This window comes from Cyprinodon tularosa, unplaced genomic scaffold, assembly GCF_016077235.1.
Source record: "Cyprinodon tularosa strain WSP-4 unplaced genomic scaffold, ASM1607723v1 ctg33, whole genome shotgun sequence".
Taxonomy (NCBI): domain Eukaryota; kingdom Metazoa; phylum Chordata; class Actinopteri; order Cyprinodontiformes; family Cyprinodontidae; genus Cyprinodon; species Cyprinodon tularosa.
This window is the reverse complement of record NW_024039041.1, coordinates 3465479-3478731: the sequence shown is the minus strand read 5'-3', so window position 1 is coordinate 3478731 and position 13253 is coordinate 3465479. Positions and strand designations below refer to the sequence as shown.

General features: G+C 35.4%; 1 protein-coding gene across 1 annotated transcript in view; it reads right to left on the bottom strand.

Annotated features, from left to right (window-relative positions):
- Nucleotides 1-5677: 5677 nt before the first annotated feature.
- Nucleotides 5678-13253, bottom strand: part of LOC119789031 (AP2-associated protein kinase 1-like) — a 44092-nt gene continuing 36516 nt past the window's right edge. Inside the window, exon 20 of the mRNA XM_038293782.1 lies at nt 5678-7864. Coding sequence (XP_038149710.1) covers nt 7230-7864 — 635 coding nt within the window. The 3' untranslated portion in view covers nt 5678-7229. The remainder of the gene's footprint in view (nt 7865-13253) is intronic.

Sequence of the window (13253 nt, the reverse complement as noted above, 5' to 3'; positions counted from 1 at the left end):
TGTGCTTGTTTATTTTCTCAAATATTAACAACTTTTCTTTGGAAAAAGTAAGTGTGCTCACTTCAGATTTGTTTGTGTTGCAAAAAGACAATCATTTAAACCTTTGAACATATTTCTGTAAGAAATTTTATGTGTGTTAGGAAAAACGACAACAGAGAAGCAGTTTGTATTTTTTTTTTTGCACTTACTCAATATTTGCCTTTTACTTTGATCTGTAAATATGCATTCATTAAATCACTTCATTTATTTCAACACACAGTTGTATAAAAATGACGACTGCATCGAAATAGTTTAATTTATGTAGTAGATATTGTAGATTTGTATTTGTGCAGTGCTAAACATTTCCCTAAAGTTAAACCCTTGATGCAAAACTACAGCATATTAGTCAACATAGAGGATGATACAGTTAACAGAGACACAAAGACTTAAACAGTACAGTTAATATCAGTCCTTTCCTGAACCCTTTGGGGAATAATCCAGAGGTTAACGAGGTATCTAAACCAAAAAGGTATATTTTTTGCTGAAGGGAGTGGTCTGAGTTCTTTCAAGTTTTCTCCGAATAATAAAGCGGTGACTGACCCAGAATCAGATCCGAACATTTAGATTTTTTTTTATTGTGAAATAAAAAATAAAGACTTTATTTTCTTGAATCATATGATGTGCATTCCTTTTTAAATACTTTTAATTATTTCACAAAAGTTATCAGTATAACATTAGATTTCAGTGTATGCGTGTAAGGAAAACTATCCCAACCTTTGATTCATTACATTAAATACAATCATAATAATTCCTAGTCGATGCACAGCTGAAAATAGTTGTAAAACATAAAAAAGCGCAGATTTTATAATGTTATTTCCCTCAAGTTTCATATTTTCTATTTGCAAAAGAGCAGTTAGATGAGTAAATCACTTAATTTAACAGAAATTAAAGTTAAATATGTTTCATCCCCTTCAGAAAATCTGAGATTTAAGTGTCTTAAGTGTTTTCAATAAAACTTGGAGCCCTAGCTTTAGCTCCAGAGAAGAGATCATTGCTGACTAACTTTGACTGCAGCAGCTTTACTTTAAGCCCGTTTCAGTGCCTTTGGCCCCAGTAAAAGTTGGAAAAGAATTTGCAGAAGCATACAGTATAGCACTCTATAACATCAATGTAATGTGTGTGAGAAGAACTCAGCTGAAGTCGTTCTGCTGGTCTCAGCTCTGAGACCTCCACCTGGATACATCATCACTGATTACTTTAATTAATCTTAAATTGGAGCAAAGATTCTCCAATTGGATTTTCTGATGATGGCATTTCAATAAATGTGCAGCTGTATGATTTGAATTAGAACATGATACAAAGTTATTATGTTGACTTTTGGTAACATAACACAGTTAAGAGAGTTATTGTGTTGGCTTAAATTCCACCCTCCGTTAATCTTCAAATTCTTGTCAGGAATAAACCTCTCAATCTGTCCTCCACTTATATGAACTTTATCTGTACCTTCTGCTGAAAAAACATCGATTCCACCCTGGATGGGGTGGATACATGTGCATAGCCATTTATATTTTTTTCCTTTATTTAGATACAGATACATATTGAATTTTAGCACACCTTTTTCTACAAGCATTTGATTGGTTTTCTTCAGCAGCGGAGCCTTGATCACTGAGTGTGCTTTCTGCCAGTTTTCTTTCACTCTTGGACAACTACTCAGATTAATTTTGGACTTATCATTTAGAACTATTCTGTGACCGGGTTACGGTTAGATTATTTTTCTTTCAACTTCTGACATATGGCTAAAAAAGAGACATATTTTCAGAAGCTTAGGAAAAGCCTGAAAAATGTATTGATTTGTTTTGTTGCAATAAGTTTGGAAAAATCTCTTTGTCTTCCATAATATCCTCCTTGTTTGATTCCTTGGAAATGTGAAGACTTTTTAACGCAACAAAATAAGGCCTTAAAAAGATTACCTGCACTGATTAAGGACAGCATTGCTTTATAAATACTGATATGTTTCAGACATTTTCTGGGCTTCTGTCTTTTTTCCACTTCTTTTCACTGTTCCTTTCCTGCTTAATGTCATTCTACTTTATTACAGCTTATTTAAATTTTTTTAGGTGGCTTCATGTATTTACTTTGAAAAACATTTATGAATTTCTCCTGCCCCAAATGAAATAAGTAAAGCAACTTCATTTCTTTTATAACACAAATAATGGTAATTTAGTAAGTATTTGTGGAAATGTTGTATTTGCAAGACAGTTTATTACTAGAGGCATTTCATACTCCTAGAAACATATGCACAAATTACTTTGGTCATTTGAGATTGAAAATCCATATCCATATGTAATGGCAATTCTGCAATTTTTTTCTAAACATATAAAAAAAATCATGAAATGTGTTGCTCTAAAAGTGCAAAAGATTACACTGCTTACAACTATTTAGGATTGAATTGAGGAGTTAAATGGTTGTCAAGATTTCTGTTTCTGCATTTTGTGGGTATGTCTCGGCATAGAAATGGAGAGAAAAACAGAAATGGGGGAATGAGGTGAGGTAGGGAAGAGGAGGAGATGCTCTGAAGTCCTTTGAGGCTGCGTGCAGCCATTAGCCAGGCGCTATCCATGTAAAAAATAGAGTTTCTTCAATATTATTCAGCCTGCTAATTGCCTAAATTTCTTTGGCTAGGCTATCCTAATTTAGCTAACCTCCATAGAAGGAATTTATAAATTAACAATCTGATGCAGGCCATGAGGAATAAGGTTGATGGTCACAATGGTCAGTGTTTGGTGGCTCAATTGACTTGGGCTTGAGAAGTCCAATCATGGACTCCCAGCTTTGAACAATATTGTCATCTCTGTACAAAGCATGGGGATGAAAACACCCCTGCATGTGGGAGCAGTTTCAGCACCTATTGAGGAGTTTGGTGGTGGAGGCGTGCCTGAACGTTGAGCCACGCCCTGATCTGCATTTTGCAGTCAGGGGTCACTTTTTGGTAAACATGAATCTGAGGAATTTAGTGCAGACAAGAAGCTATTTACTAAGTGCTATCAAGGAGCTGCTACGATCTGAAAACATCTGAGCTACGTCTCACGGGACTTCATCTTAGGCTCACTGCAAACACGATCTAGATATAAGTCAACATTTCTTAAATTCAGCCCTAATTTGAGCAGGTAAATAATATGATCTGTCAATGGAATGGATATTTCTACTCTTCAAATAAGATAAATTAGATATTATGCGCTTAAAATAAGAAAGTACAATCATTTTTTTCTTATTTTTAATGTAAATCGTCTTGTTCCATTGGAAAAGTATCCCACATACCTCCTCAATTCAAGACCAAATGCACTTATTTAAAGAAAAAAAATTATTCATTTAGATAAAAACAATTCCAGTGCTCCTACCTCCTATCCCTTGACCTTTCTCTAGAACACCAGACTGCTGTGCTGAATCCCGACTGTCCCGAATATCATTATGCCACGGACACGAGTGATCCTTGTCCAATTGGGACTACAGCCTTTCCGAAAAGAACTACAACAAGCAAACTACATAAATGTAGCCAACAGCTCAGGTTCTCCCTATGAAAACTCAAAACATATGTAGGTGTGTACATTAGCATGTGTTACACCGAGTACACTTGAAAAAATACTGTATTTTTCTTAGATTGTGAAAAGTGGGCTTTGCCTATACGTCCTCTCCCCCAAAGGACTGTTGCTAACCCTATAGCTCCTAAATGCCGGATAGCAATGTCAGGAGGTATATAAATGAACTGGTGATGATAGGAAGCATCCTGTTTCCTCTTTCTAGCTCCTTCCTTGCTATCAGGCCTATTTGGACAGCACTTATTTACAGTAGATGACCACTGGCGCACTTCCGCTCTGGCTTAAATGTCTTTAACAATTTGCACTATTTGGAAGGAGCCTTACGACTTGAGCGAAAACCTTTCTTGTCAATGTTTGTATTATAAACAGAAGTAAACAGTTAGATATTTTGACCAATGAAAATTTAAAGAACAAGGCTTTATGTAGTATTTAATATTTTCTCAGTTAAACTAATAATTTTATTCAGTACCACTGTAGGCATTATTTGAACATTCTAAGAAAACTTTTTTATAAAAAAGTTGCATCAATGATTAAGTGGAAGACTTGATAAGTAAAAAGTGAGTGGGAACCTCTGCAGAGGCTTGAAATCTGGGCTTCATGCATTTTGTTAAATAGTTTCCTTTTTAAAATACACATCACTAATATACATTCATCTTGTTCAACACCTAAATGGGTTTTATTTTCCTGTGAGCGAAATAAAAAGACATCACAAAGGAAATAAAATAAAACGCTTCACTGGAGCTTCAGCATTATGTAACAAACCACAAAGCAGACAGTCAGCTGACTCCAATTCCAGTCAGATTTCCTAAAATAAATCCCATTTCCATGTGTTCTATTATGTTTTTCATATTTGAAAATGCCTTCAAAGAAACTCAGATTTTCAGCTTCACAGGTGGTGATGTGTTCAGGATAGAAAAGAAAACTTTAAACTGCAGAGGCAGACAGCTCCTGAAATAAAAACTAAATTTTTTTGGAAGATGTTTAAACAGATCAGCAAATGAGATTGGATAATGATTAAATTTAACTTATCCAAGAGGACAGTTTTGTATTTACTCATTATTTTACATCAGATAAGCCCCCTATAAGAAATTTTTTTACCGACAGGTTTAACCTCAGAGCATTGCGTAACATTAAAGAAAAAAAAAATCTCATGAATGTGTCCCTCTGGAAAATGTTTAAAAATGTTTTGCAGCTGCTTAAACTACTAAACCTGGCCAGCAGCGCCCTCTAACTTCAACTTTACAAACTGTGGAAATTGGTAGGAAGTCATAATCTGCTCCATAGCTCTAGGGAATAATGAGCAACAATAAATAAGTAAATTACATAAGTTGAATAATTTAGGTGAGGAAAACAGAAACTAAATAGCATTTATATTTAAAACAGTTTTTCTCTGACTATTTTTTTTCCAAAGAATGAATGATTCTGAATGCTTTGCCAACTCCAGAGAAAAACAAATGATTCATTACTCGATTTACTGGCAGCCCAAGAATTTTGGATGAGCTGTTTCCTTTCATTTTACCTCAGGAGAATTTATTTTCTTTAATAATCAGAACAATATAGCCACAGACTCATTTTGTGCTCAAGTACAAACAGTACAACATACTGTATATAAACTATGTTTTTATAAATCTAAGGAGTAGCATTGTAGTTAAAGAAAGTTTTTAAATGTTCAATTGCCAGGAGGAAGAAATTAATGTGAAGGACAGAAGCATACTACCACCAGAGCAGAGCTTGGAAAACAAGGCAACGGGACCAGAAGCAACTTGTGTCCTAGAAAAGCATTAAAGAAAAAGACAAAGTTTTCAGAAGGCACAACAATCAACACATGATGATACAAAGGTATGTCCTCTGAATGAATGCTCTGTGTTGGTGCAAAGAAATGTCAATCCAAACAAGATTCCAGTCGAATGGTTTTCTACAGATTTTCCCTCATACTGTAGCATCTTCTGCAAGGAAAAAGTGAGAAAGTTTCTCAGGTGTCAGAGCTTTGAAATTGTATGGCTGTGCCCAGGGAGGGTTCAAAGATCACAACTCTGCTGAAAACATTTGAAAAGTTTAAACATAGACAAAAAAGACTAAGAATAAATCCAAACAAAAAAATATTTGGTTAAAATGTTTATATCAGTCTGACGGAGTACATTAGATAAGTTAAACAGGTGGATGAACAATACATTGACTCCCTTCACATTCATTTGCTTCAGTTGCAAACATTTTTTTTCAAACCAAAAAAAACTTTTTTTTTTTTGTAATTTTACAGTACAACAAAAAACATGAAAAAAATACTTTTTTTCTCAACACTGCAAAAATATTTGGCCACAGCTGTTGATAGCATTATATCAAGGCAGACATTGAAATGTAACATTTTACCCAATAAACAAAACATGTCACCTGTGCTTAATCCAAAACTGGAGTTTAATTTAAAAAAGCAAAGATGGGTAAGAACAAATTATGAAAACATGAAGCTGATTTTCAAACATAGGTTTAGAATAGTGAAAGCAGAAATATGTCTACACTTTTAATTCAGTTTATTCTTCATACATAACAGGAAAAACAGAGATACCACTGAAGGAGAATAAAACAACAAACGGAAGGTAGAAAGCACATTGGATTCTATCCAGCTGAAAAATAATTAGCATCTTCATCAGTAAAATCTGTTTATATCCAGTATTAATTAAGCTGATAACAGTGTATGGATGCAGGTATGCTAAGCCTGAGGGAAAAAAAGAAGTCCTTCATTGTGCCAAAATAAAACAGAATAAAAACCACATAATGCTAAAAAAAAAAATGAACCAACTCCATTAAGAAAGTAGTTTTTATAGATAAGACAGAATTTAAATAACATACACTGAACTGTGTTTATGTCAGTTTAAATGGGGAGCCCGTAAACTAAGCTTCAAGTAATTTAATACTGACTGTTTCCAGCTCTCTACTGGGCTGCTGGGAATTTTGGAAAATGTCGATTAAAAAAGTACTTATAGAAACAGAAAAATTTCTTTGGCTCACGGGTAAATGATAAGCCTCCAACTCTGATAGCGAATTCTGTTGGAGGAGGACTGCGAACATTTGGTAGATCTCATAATTCTGATAATCAAGGCACTATCTGTAGTTGATATGTAAACAAAATGAAATAAGCTTCCAGCATGAACTGCCATGCAAAAACTTCACACTGCCAAGCTACAGATGTTTTCTGGCATGATACGATACAAATTTATCCTCTTTTCTTCTAAATCTGAGCCAAAGTATTGGCTAAAAAAGTGAAAGAACACATCTTAAATAAACACACAATCTCTGAGTTCATAAGTCAACCTACACTCCTTTAGAGCAGTAACGTCTCCTTAATTTGGGTCTTTCGTGGTTTATTTCACCTTTTTAGGACTTGACTCATAACATGAGATATAACATTGACTTACAAAAATAAGAAATTTGTGAGGAAACGGTTAGGGTTGTGCATTCTCGATCAATTTTGTGGGATTTTTGAATGAGTTTAGGCGTTTAAACTGCTCATATGGTGACTGACAGCAGATTACATAAGTGAGGTAGGAGCTTTAATTGTAACAATGCTGACACTGCATTTGGGATTCTGGTAATACTGCAGCTAAACAATATTTTGGCATCTTCATCTGAAATGGCATTTTTTAAAACAGAAAATAAAACTTAAGGTTTCCCTTGAGAGTATCTGGGTTGAAAAGGTGCAGCAGTGAAGGGGTCATCCACAGTTTTCCCCACTATGGTCCAGGAATGCAGTGGCCCCACTGCCACTGAGCCCACAGCGGCCTGCTGACCAATCCTGGAGATGACGCGGTGCACCGCCACGGGCTGCTGCAGCAGAGGGGCCTCTGTGTGCAAAAAGGCACCGGGGAGACACTTGTTGCTGTTCTTGACTTGCTTTGCCCCGGGCCTGGATATGTGAGTGTTATCTGGAGCATTTTTGTTGGTTTCCTGTCGCTTTCCAAACGGTGCCAGCAGGAAAACATCTGATGCTTCAGCAGAAAGGGCGGAGCCACTGAGTGCTGTCCCATTTCCATCTTTCTGTCCTTTAAACGGGAACAGCTGGAAGACATCAGATATCATCTGGCTGTTTGCAGAGGGGCTCTGGGATTCTCCTTTAACAGGTATGAAATGAGGGATAGAGCAGGGAGTGTGTGCAAGGCGGGGCTGAGCAACACATTCATCTGACGGCAACTTGTCTTTGTTAGGGGCACATGGAGTGGTGCTCTGATGGATCTTCAGCCCAGGAGCCTCAATGTGAGCAGTGTGATGTTTGTTCCTGGTGAGCTCCCTTTGCAGGTCTGTGTTTGCAATGAAAAGGAGAAGGGTGACATTTATAACAAGAAATTCAATCATTGAAAGTGTTGTTCAAATTATATCAAATATAAGTAACTTTTAGAGCAGATCAAGTAGATAAAACCCTAAACTAAAAGAAGCATTAGTCGTAGGAAAGTCCCAAAAAAGCAATTCAATGTAGCATTTATTTTTTTCTTAAAGTCTGGGGAATAATAATCTTTGCCAACATGTTTGTTTTTTTATTTGTCAAAATATGAGAATTAAAATGATTGAATAGTTTATTATTTTAGTCTGAGTCGCTTTGCACTATAAACTAACTGCAGACGAACATTGCACATATAAGGTCTTACCTGCATTGATTTACAGGACAATCCAAGCCAGAAATGTTACTATTCAAACTGTTTTTTTTGCTCTAGCTTCAGCTATGTCCGCCAAACATTCTTTCGAAGCAACGACATTGACAATTATTTAAATATTGCAATATTGCACAGACAAGTTTTTCCAGCAATATAAAGTAAAATAGAACTTTAACACATCAGTTTGAATTAAAGATGCACCGATCTGATAATAATATCTCTATTGTTTTCAATATTGATGAAAATTCTAGATATCAGCGAAAATGGGCTCTTCTGACCAGCCACTTGATTCAAAATACTGTAAAAAAAAAAAAAAGTAATAAAGTAAACAAATTTAATAAAATATAATTTATAAAAATACAAAAGAACACTTAAAATAACTATTAACAATCTTAAAATTATATCCGCCTCAGACAGAAGCTTATATAATCTGATATTAATTTTTTTGGCTAATAAATGTGTTAAGTTGGTAGAAACATTTAACAAAAAGACATTTAGCTGTAACTGTAGTGAAACAGCTATCTTTCAGAAATCTACGTGTTGACACACCTGCGCCATTAGTTTTGTGTTTTGCAGTTATTTTTTTTTAGTAATAAAGTTCTTGAATAAGTCTACACCTAACATGATCTGATCCAGTTCTGTGAGCAGAAGAAGTACCAGCACTTCCCATAGAAACCAAACCTAAACATGCAACTTGGGTGCATTAGAAAATTACATAATGTGAGAAAAGGTTATTTGGTTTAATTTTGCTTAGAGAGGCTGAGCTGATAGCAGCCAAAGCTGTTTGCATGTCAGATCAGTAAACTCACAGATCAGCACGGCAGGAACCTCACTGCAGCTAACCATGTGACACCATGCGGTGTGAAGGTTCTACATTTAAAATAAAAGCAATAGTGAAACACCCAGTAGAGTCAGCACGTTTACAAACAGATTGAAATCAGATTTTCAATTTTGGGACCATGTTTGGTATTTTAAAGCATGTGGGAATTAAACGTTGTGAGGTTTGTTTTTGATTTAAGTAAAGGGGTGAAGCTAAGAAAGGATGATGAAGACAGTTGTATGATTTTTTTGCTCTAACATATATATCTGTAGTAAAGGTGATGAAAAAATGTGCGAGTTATGTTAAGAGTTACAGTAATAGTGTAAAACTGTAACCTTTATATGTTCCTGCTTTAGTCAATAAACATCATGTTCAATTCCTCTATGGACTATGGCCGATGAAAACGACACCATGTACAGTGTGAGCACTACTTTGTGTTGGTTGATCACATAAGATGTAAATCAATTGACGTACCTCAGCCAAGCTCTGTAATCCAAACTCTCTGTGGTTCTGGGTTTGTCAATAAGTGCTTTGAGCAATGTAAGAATCAGAGGTCGAAAAGTCAACATTCACATTTGTACTTTATTAGCCATCGCTTTATAATTTTAAATTATCTCACAAAAAATAGGATCACACAGTATCACAGCTCTGATGCAGGTTTGGGCCATAATGACAAAGAGGCATCTCAAAAAACACTTGATAATATCACATGACTGACAGCTTTCATTTTTCTTTTTGGAGATAACAGAAGAAAAAAAATCTGGGACTTCCGTTTCAAACCAGGTACTAGTCTCACCTGGGATTAGTAATTACAACATCACACTAATGCTGATAGGGGAAAAGCTTGGGGACTTGCATAGGTTTGGAAAGGAACTGCAGATGACTGATGTTTGGCAGAAGAATCAGAAACAGGATTGCTTGGTTACATTAAGCCTTAAAACCATGCATGCAGCAACTCTGGTATATATATAATGAGGCTTTCAAGATGTCTTCCTGTGGTTTTCTTTTGGGTCAAAACAAAGGTGTTGCCTTTTTTACCCAAACTTACTGCACTATACAGATACATGTTCCCAACATCTGCGTCGGTCATTTAATCCTTGATCCTTTTGGCACAAATTCTGGGTTGTGGACTTCAGGACGAAAGTAATTTCTCTAATCTAAACACTCATAATTTTAAAACTAGCTATATGTCAAACAATATTGCACGTACCTTAACCTTGGGCACTTTATTAACGTAAAACAAAGATATTTTGATATATCTTTTTCCTCCTCTGAAATTCCAAAAGTAAATCTTGTGCTTTTTTCGTTTCTTAATTGAAAATAATATCAAAGAAAAATAAGCAAGTGACAGTAGGGTTTTTTTTTTTTATTGTAGTCATGCATAAGATGCATGAAGCATTTATTTTATCCTACAGAAACATCCATACAGTTCTGACCTTTGATAATGATTATGATGCCGTGTAAAAATCAAACTTTAGCTTGAGTAGAAGTGCTATACCTTCAGAGCAACATCCTTCAGAGCTCCGAGAACATTAAATATAAGATGATTCTGTAAACCGTTAAAATGAACGCATATTTCCAGAGGACAGGGGATAGTAAGTCGGCGTCCTGCATGAGATGCAGCTCCGACTACCTGAGAGAATTTAGGAGAGATGAAGGTCTGTGCTTCCAGAGGAGATTTAAGGACAAGCTGATCAATGCCATTTCTACAGCAAATAACACACTAAGACTATTGGGAAAAAACAAACAGAATACACTCCCGACACTTCAGGGTCCACACACACTTTACACACTGAATACCAACGGCATGGGATTGTAACATCCAACACCACTGCCATGCTTTTTGATATGAATCCTGTGATCACTAAAATAAACTGGAGAAACCTTGAAAAGCCCAAACTCAAATGAAGCGGGACCAAAGAGAAATAATTGCACGGAATTCCCTTCTTCACCAGACGGCTTGGAATGCAAATAAATCAACCAACCCGTCCATGAAAACGGGTGGAACACAGGATCTCTTCTCTTTTCACAACAGTGGAATAAGACATGGGTTGGAGCCTCATCTCACAGGCTGAACAGACCAGGAATATCATCTATACATCTCAACATACTGACAGTCTACAAGTATTTATAACCCAGAAGAAAAATAAAAAGATCACACGTCTGCACAGAGGAATAACATTTTCAGATATTCTTTAACATTATCCAACAATAATGATGTTAAGAATCATATATATATTTTTAATATAGACTAATATCTATTTCTTACATTCATTCTCTAACACTCTATTCATATTAACATGTATTAACAGGAAAACAATGTCATATATATATATATATATGGCATGTACAACACATTCATACATAAAGCAATATGTCTTTCACATGTAAAGCTTTATGACAATGACTCCATATATACGATCTGGATAAGAGACTGAAGATATCTATTTACATAAATAAGGAGTAAACAAATGGGCGGAATGTAGGAGGGATTGCACAATGTGGATTTAATGTGCAAAAACAACAGTGTGTGAAAAATGTATGCCTTATCTCTGTAGGTGCCAAGAAAATGAACTGAGTGCGTTATACTTATTTTTAATTGCTACCATTTCTCTGCTAGGTTCTATTGTTGTTAGTTTTTCTTAAGCATTTAAATCGAGATTTCATGCATTTCGATGAAATTGGCACACTATCAACCCCCTGATTTCTGATTTAGTTCTGATGCATCCTTTCTTTAGGAAAATAAATTTAAGTCTTTAAAAGAAAGCAAGGTAGAAAAGGTTAAAGCAAATATTTTTTATACTGAATGGCTGGAAGAACAGCACTGCATAATTATCGGCACTCCTGCTGAAGATGTCTTCAAATTTTTTATTTTTATTTGGGGCAGCGTCATGTTAAACAGAAAATGCTTTGATCAACTTTCATTTGAGTTGCTTAGTCAGCAGTGTCCATGATCAGAAATAATTAAATCATCTGCTCACACCAATGCACATTTTTGATTTATAAAATGAGTATTTATTAGCAATACAGGTTGTTGTTTTTCCCTGGTGCGTAAAAATATTGTGTCCAGAGGCACAATTTTATTAATTTTCTTATTGGAAAAGACAAGAAAATAAGCGATTTCACTGAAATCTAGGCATGTGTCAAATAGCAATAGGTACGATAACCTAAAAATAAACTTTCCCACTTAAGGCCTTTGAAACACAGAAGAGATGCTTTCTAAAAACCCTGGTAAACCTTTAAACCAGTAAACAATCACAGCTATCTACTATCAGAGCAAAACAACTAAAAGCTAAGTACTACTGAAACTGTGGCATAATACTACTGATAATGCATTGCTTCTCTCTGTCCTTTACATATCTAGGTTTCCTCATTTAGGAGCTCCGGCCTTCCTTGGCTCTTCTCTTTCCCTCCGTGTCTCACCACAGCCATAAATGGAGCAGGCTACTGTGTCGTTACAGACCACATCATGCCAGACTGTAGGGCCACCTTGCTATTAAACATCCCCCCTCAACACGATACAACATATTTGTAATAGAAAATGAATTAATCTGAATTTAACTGACTTGACCTGAGTAGATAAGTTAGCAATGGAAAAGAGGCATTTGACCCTCTTCATAAAAAAATATTTCTAAGCTTTTTTCTTGTTCTAAAAACCAATCTTCAGTAGGGTAACAAATAATTATGGAGTGCTATATTTAATATTTGCATTGTTGTTCTCATTGCTTCTCAGATTACTTCAACATTTTGTTATGACTCCTCCGCTTCTAGGATGGACATTCACATATTCACACTCTTAACCACAGCAGCTTAAAAGTTGTAAATATCCTCCAACAAGAGCTCCAAGAAGTCCAACATTTTGCATCCATAGAAATCAGGCTTCAGATTCAGAAACGTTTGGGCTTTGTTGTTTCAAATAAACCTCATCTGAATAAGTGCGCTCTAAACTTTTCCATGTTTTAATTTTCTGTGCAAATAAACTCAGGGAGGAAAATCTAAGAAGGCAAACGACAACAAATTCACTTGTGCACGAGAACTACGACCACTTAGAACTATGCCTATTTTACAATACGACAATGATCTTTTTTGTTTGCTATTAGACATAATGCAGTATTCTTCAAATAAACTGATAGTTTTTATCCTGATTGACAAAGGAACTACCATGACTCGTCTTTAAATGGACGGTGAATGGCTGCTTGTTCTAAAAAGGATCATAAA